General features: G+C 40.2%; 1 protein-coding gene across 1 annotated transcript; it reads left to right on the forward strand.

Annotated features, from left to right (window-relative positions):
• The first annotated feature begins 2,946 nt into the window (after positions 1-2,946).
• On the forward strand, positions 2,947-5,722 carry LOC136631330 (indolethylamine N-methyltransferase-like). Its single transcript, XM_066605589.1, has 3 exons — positions 2,947-3,100; positions 4,462-4,669; positions 5,284-5,722. The coding sequence occupies exons 1-3, from the start codon at positions 2,947-2,949 to the stop codon at positions 5,720-5,722; spliced, it is 801 nt and encodes a 266-aa protein (XP_066461686.1).
• The last annotated feature ends 894 nt before the right edge of the window (positions 5,723-6,616 follow it).

Raw genomic sequence — 6,616 nt, forward strand, 5'->3', positions numbered from 1 at the left:
TTGAACAATACAACTCGTCCCGCAAAAAAACAAGCCCTCATACAACGACATCGATGGATAAATAAAGGAGTTATGATTTTTTAAGGGGGGAGGAAAAAACGAAAATGGGAAAAAAAAGGGCCGCGTCATGAAGGTGTTAAACGTCCAATTTTACCAACTGATAAAAGTGATAAAGAAGTCACAAAGAGGGTATTTCCACATACTATAACTCAAGTTATTTTAGTCCCATTTGGAAATTCAAGATCTATTGTAACTATACTTACTAGTTCAACAATACTGTGACATATAATATGCAAACTTTCACTATTACTAAGACCCAATAAAAATGTAACATATGAAATTATTACTACATTCTCCCAGGACTCTAAACTAATCATGATGTCCAGTGCCAAGTTATATATTAAGAAAGGAGTTAAAATCAATTAGATGCTGTTGATCTTGGATGGTTCAGTGTTGGTGAAGGACAAAGGGTAAAAGACATGTGCAACCTGTTTGACATATTGTAAAACTGTACAAATAGATTTTGAAATCAATCATTAAATCTAGTCCAAATGACCACAACTAACTAAATAAAAAAGGACAAAGCTTTTCAATACAAATGTACTGTATACAGGAAAGTTCTAATGCTGCATGCCATAAAGTTTTAAATAAAAATGCATGAACTATTAAAAGGGGTTGTCTCGCGAAAGCAAGTGGGGTTAAGGACTTCTGTATGGCCATATTAATGCACTTTGTAATATACATCGTGCATTAAATATGAGCCATACAGAAGTTATTCACTTACCCACTCCGTTGCTAGCGTCCCCGTCTCCATGGCTCGGTCTAATTTCAGCGTCTAATCTCCCGATTAGACGCGCTTGCGCAGAAGGGTCTTCTGCCTTCGGCTCGGTCCGGCACGAGCGGCGTTCTGGCTCCGCCCTCTTCTACGCGTCATCACATAGCTCCGCCCCGTCACGTGTGCCGATTCCAGCCAATCAGGAGGCTGGAATCGGCACACGTGACAGGGCGGAGCTACGCGATGACGCATAGAAGGGGGCAGAGCCAGAACGCCACTCGTGCCGGACCGAACAGGAGCCAGAAGACCGCACAGCGCAAGCGCGTCTAATCGGGAGATTAGACACTGAAATTAGACGGAGCCATGGAGACGGGGACGCCAGCGCAGGGAAGGTAAGTGAATAACTTCTGTATGGCTCATATTTAATGCACGATGTATATTACAAAGTGCATTAATATGGCCATACAGAAGTCCTTAACCCCACTTGCTTTCGCGAGACAACCCCTTTAACCAGTTTCAGCTTAAAGGGTTTTTCCAGGCTTAGCAGTTGATGACCTATCTACAGGCAGGGCTGTATCTACACTCCACATGCAGCGCCAAGCACCGAGCCTGAATTTGCCCCCATTAACGAATCATTTACACGCTACAATTATCATAGTTGATAATGATGTCCAATGATAATTGATCAGTCTTTAAGAGGTTATCTGGCTAATTAAATGTTATCAAAATTAGATGCTTTGTAAGCTGTAAAGGAAACAAACAAAAACATTGCTACAAAACGCATATATGTGAAGCTCATGGTTTCCAATGGGTTCTTTCATGAGTGATGTTTTGTAGCTTGGAAGAACCCGTTGGAAACCATGGGCTTCACATACATGCGTTTTGTAGCGGTGATTTTGTAGCGAGATTTTGTAGCCCATCTGAAAGAGGCCTAATTCACACAAGCGATTTTTCCCTTGGAATGATAGCCTGAGTTTAAAAAATCGCTGCATGTCCTATTTTTGTGCAAGAATTGCTCACTATTTTCTATCAGAATTTAAAAAATGGATTGTAATCGCATGCCAAGCGATTTGCATGTGAGTGTGATATTTTTTTATTGCATGTTGCTATGAGCATCACATGAAAATATAACATGTAGTGTGGAGCAGTGAAGAACACATGTGAAAACCGGATATAAAACATATGCAAATCCAATGTGGAAATCACAAATGCATGAAAATAGCACAGAAAGTGGTCAGTTTTTCACTGACCAAAGCACACTCGTCCATGCTTTGGTCTAACAGAACAAGGGCACCTGGTGCAAGAAGTCATTACTATTAAGATTACTCTCAACTAGCCAAGCTGAACTTTACTAGAGATTGTGTTTTCCTAACATAACCAACATACAGAGACTGCTAAGCTACAAATGTATTCAATATATATTTATTTCCAGTTTGCTGTGCATGTTGCTGCATTTGTTAATGCATAATCTACAGTAAGTAAACAGTTTATTGCAACTACTGTACTGCCTCAATGATATTGATGCTGTTGCCCTGTATCTATTACACTCCACAGCCCATTCAAGTGAAAGGGACTGAGTGGGGCTGAGCTGCAGTACAAAAAACGGCCAAAGGCCTAATACATAGGGCAGTATTCTTGTCAGTATTTCACTTCTGGATGTGTAAGCCAAATACCGGAGTGGGTCCGATAAACAGAATTGGTGCGAACCTTTAGCTTAGGCCTTTTCTCTGTAGGCACCACTCCTGGTTTACACATACAGTACTGACCCATCATGCTTGGATAAACAATATAGGGGCTGCTGATCTACTGGTCATTAGGAATGTAACAGTCTGCTCCACACAAATCATTCATTGATGGTCAATCGAAAGCATAGACCATCAATTGAAAAGGACTGACAGCCCTTTTTCATGAATGGAATAGGGTGATATAATTCATACTGACATTTGCCATAGAAGTTCAATCCCCATCAGTAAGTGTTTTTGGATCACTTTACTTATAAAATATGAAGTGCGACCATAAAGGGCTAAAATGTGTGCCAACATGTTTACTTATTAACAGCTCAAAGGAATGAGCCAATTTGATAGCACCTAAGGACACAGCTATAAAAGAAGCCGGACACATCCAGGTGTCACATTCATACAGGAAAGTGTTAGGAGACTCTGACAACTAAAATGGCATCTACTTTCACCGGCCCACAGGTCTACCAAGAAAACTTTGATTCTCAGATTTATTTAGATACATATTATGGAGCTGTGAACGGAGTCTTCATTAAAGATGGGTATCTAAACTTCATTCTGAAAAAATTGCACAAAGCTTTCACATCAGGTAACTCATGAGAAGAAATCTAATAATTTGCATAAGCTTAAAATGAATTGACAGTATACAAAATAATTGATCTCACATCTGTCTTTCTGTCTGTCTGTCCGTCCTTTCATCTATCGCTTTTTTATTTGTTAGTCTTTTAGACAGTTTTGATAAATGAGGTGTTTTTCATAGATGTAAATAAAAGATATCCTATTGATTTGAACCGTATAATAGCTCATTTCTAACATCTACTGCCATCTGTAATGGGACTCACCTGCCTAAGGCTGGGTTCATAATGTGTAAGTGTGCCTGCTAGGTACACGTCATATGTATTAGGTGCCTCCCGGCACCTCTATGCGTCTACGCAAAAATGTACACTATGTCCATCCTGGAGGATATTTCTGGTATAATTTATGCCAGTTTCTGGCATAAATCTGTTGGTCTGGAAGGGTCACATCCCCTCCCGACAAACCATAACCCCTTTTTGGGAAACGGGCAAGCAAAGGCACAAACCTCCAAAAGTCACAACATTATTGCACAAGCGAGTCTTTGAGACTTTTTATACCAGAAACTGGCATAAAATGTTTTATAAACGTCCTCCATAGGCTTGCCTTACTACAATGGAGAGCAAAGCTGCAAGATTTGGTCTCTGAGCAGGTTTTCGTTCTTTTGCTGACATTTGCATTGGATAGTCTATCATGGTCAACTACTTTATATTGTTCAGCATAAGTGTTGGGAAGGAACATAAACAATGTTAAACAGAGATTTACTGGTCTGCATTTGACTAATGAAAGCCTATGGTACCATTAAGTGTTGCTACAATATACTAGTTAGTAACCATTGTGCACAGATGCCACGTTGTGTGTACAATTCACCACTTCTCCATGTCCTCTTAGTCAAGACAACAATAAATTAAGACCACACACATATATTTTCAAAATCTCTCAGGTGTCTATATGAAAATCACTATCGATACAAAGTCACCTTTTAACTGATCTTTGAGTCAAAGTCTCTACCTGAAGTAAGAAGTAGTCCATATGCAGCAAGCCATACGGAGAGCTAACAGGAAGTGGATCAAGTGTAGGAACTCCTCCTCATTTCTAAAAAAGTAGTCTGTACTCCAGAACTAGTCTTTGTACTGTAACTGGAAGTTTCAGTTATATAGACAAAGGTCAAATCCCTATTCTTTAGACTTTCCATGAAGGTCAAAATATTATAAGACATGCAAAGTAAGTAAAAGAAGTGCGCTCTGAGGCATATCTATAGCATCATAAGGAACAAATCACTGCTTGGTAATACGGTCATGAAGATACCACATAGACAGGTTAATAAGACCTGATTGAATATAGTGTTGCATTTGTATTTCTGTTCTGTCTCATTAGGTGGAGTAAAAGGTGACTTGTTGATTGACATTGGTCCTGGCCCTTGCATCTACCAGGAATTATCTGCATGTGAGGCCTTCAAGGAAATTACTGCTGCAGATTTTACAGATCGGAACAGGGAATACCTGGAGAAATGGCGAAGGAATGAGCCTGGATTGTTTGACTGGACAGCTTCTTTGAAATTTGTCTGCGAGTTAGAAGGTCGTAGGTAGGTGCTTAAGCCTTAAGGGCAGACTGGGTTATATAGAACCCTTATATAAAAGGAGATGTACTAGAATCACAAGATATCCCCTTTCTAGAGGATATGGGATTATTTGCTGATTGGTGGGAGTCTCAATGCTGAGACCTTCACCAATCTCAAGAACGGGCGTCCCATGCCCCAACTTCAACTAAGTATAGGCTTACTGCACCCCACTCAGTGAAGAGTAGACTGAATGGAGCACTGGTTACACAAGCGAACTGATGCAGCGTAAATTTTCAATGGGATTACCGGAGATAGCCAATTGGCAAGCCTTTGGGTATTTCCATCAGGCTCGTTAAAATGAATAGAGTGCTGTCCAAGTATGCTTGGCAAGTGCCCCATTCATTTTGATATCACTGTGGGTGCAGGAGCGACCCTGCAATGACAGGCAAAGGGGGACACAGGTCCTCATTCTCAGGATTGGTGGGAGTCTCAGCTGTGTGACCCTCAACAATCAGTAAGTTATCCCCTATTCTATGGAGAGGGTATACATGTAATTCTGGTACAACTCTTTCAAAGATCATGTTTGACGTGCTTCAATTATAAAACTAATGTTTTATTGTGATATATTTCATCCTTAGTGGTAAAATAGCTGAGAAGGAAGACAAATTGAGGAAGACATTGAAGAGAGTGGTGCCATGCGATGTGACCAAAAGCAATCCTCTACATCCACTCGTCTTACCCAAAGCTGATTGTGTCCTGACTGTCGGCTGCCTTGAATGCGCCTGCAAAGATGAAGAGGCTTATGGGAAGGTCATCAAAAATCTCTCTTCCCTGCTGAAAGTTGGTGGTCATTTGATCATTGGTAGCATATTAGAAAGCACCATTTTCCGATGTGGAAAAAGTCAGTTCTCCCTCATTAACCTAAGTGAGCAATTTCTTAGAAAAGTTGTAACAGATACTGGCTTTGTCATTGAAGACCTGGAAGTTCTTTGTAGAGAATTTGATAAGCCAATGTTTGATATCTGCGATCACACCTCTGGCATTTTTATTCTGGCCAAAAAAGTTAAAGATGTGTAAAAATACCATAATTCAATTCCACTCCTAGAAAAATGTACCGGTAGGTAGAATACATTGTATCTTGCAATGTGCATTCATTTGTGCCTTAGTACCACAAGGTGGCAGCAGCACAATGCTTATAATTCTTAAAAACGAAAAAATGTGTTCAGAAGTTTAAAAAGTATCATTTTATATAAATAAATCTGAAAATCAATAAAATACTGAATTCTTTATAACTGGCAAGTTTTTATTTCTCAGAATTATTTAAGGGGTTTTCTGGGATGTGTGCTGTTTACTTTTGAATCCCATTATACATGTTACATATGGAGTTAATTGGGCTTTCTCTCTACTAGCATTTGTCATCTATTAGCAGATAGGTGATAAATACTACATTTATGTGCAAGTCATCCTACTTAAATCAGGTGTGCAACTCGGGGTAAGTGGAACTTGCATGTCAGGTACCTGGAGTGTCGGGAGAGAGTGCAACAAGGCTGCAAGCTGCATCTTTACCCTGAGTTAATGCAAGTCTAGCTACAATCCTGATCCTCCTGGATCCCCCGCCAAGCAGTAGACTAGTAGAAGGCTGCAGTGGGGGGGATTTGCATGAAGTGATGGTCAAGCATGTGTGCAGCCCACCCTATACAATTTTTTTGGGAGATGCTATGTGTCTTAACAACCTTTCACATGGAACAGAATGGGTTGCATGACGCACCATAAGCAGTAAATTCTGCACCAAGTTCCACAGGCTATGTATGAATTTTAATGCAGAATTGAAAATGGCTCAAAACCTGCCTGAAATTCCGCATCAAAATCCGTAATTGGACCTACTGATTTTCATGTGAAATTCTGTAGCTGTGGATTTGGCTGCATCATGTGGGTAACTCCATCCCGTGTGAAAAGTCCCTTGTAAACTTT

This window comes from Eleutherodactylus coqui, chromosome 6, assembly GCF_035609145.1.
Source record: "Eleutherodactylus coqui strain aEleCoq1 chromosome 6, aEleCoq1.hap1, whole genome shotgun sequence".
Lineage (NCBI taxonomy): Eukaryota > Metazoa > Chordata > Amphibia > Anura > Eleutherodactylidae > Eleutherodactylus > Eleutherodactylus coqui.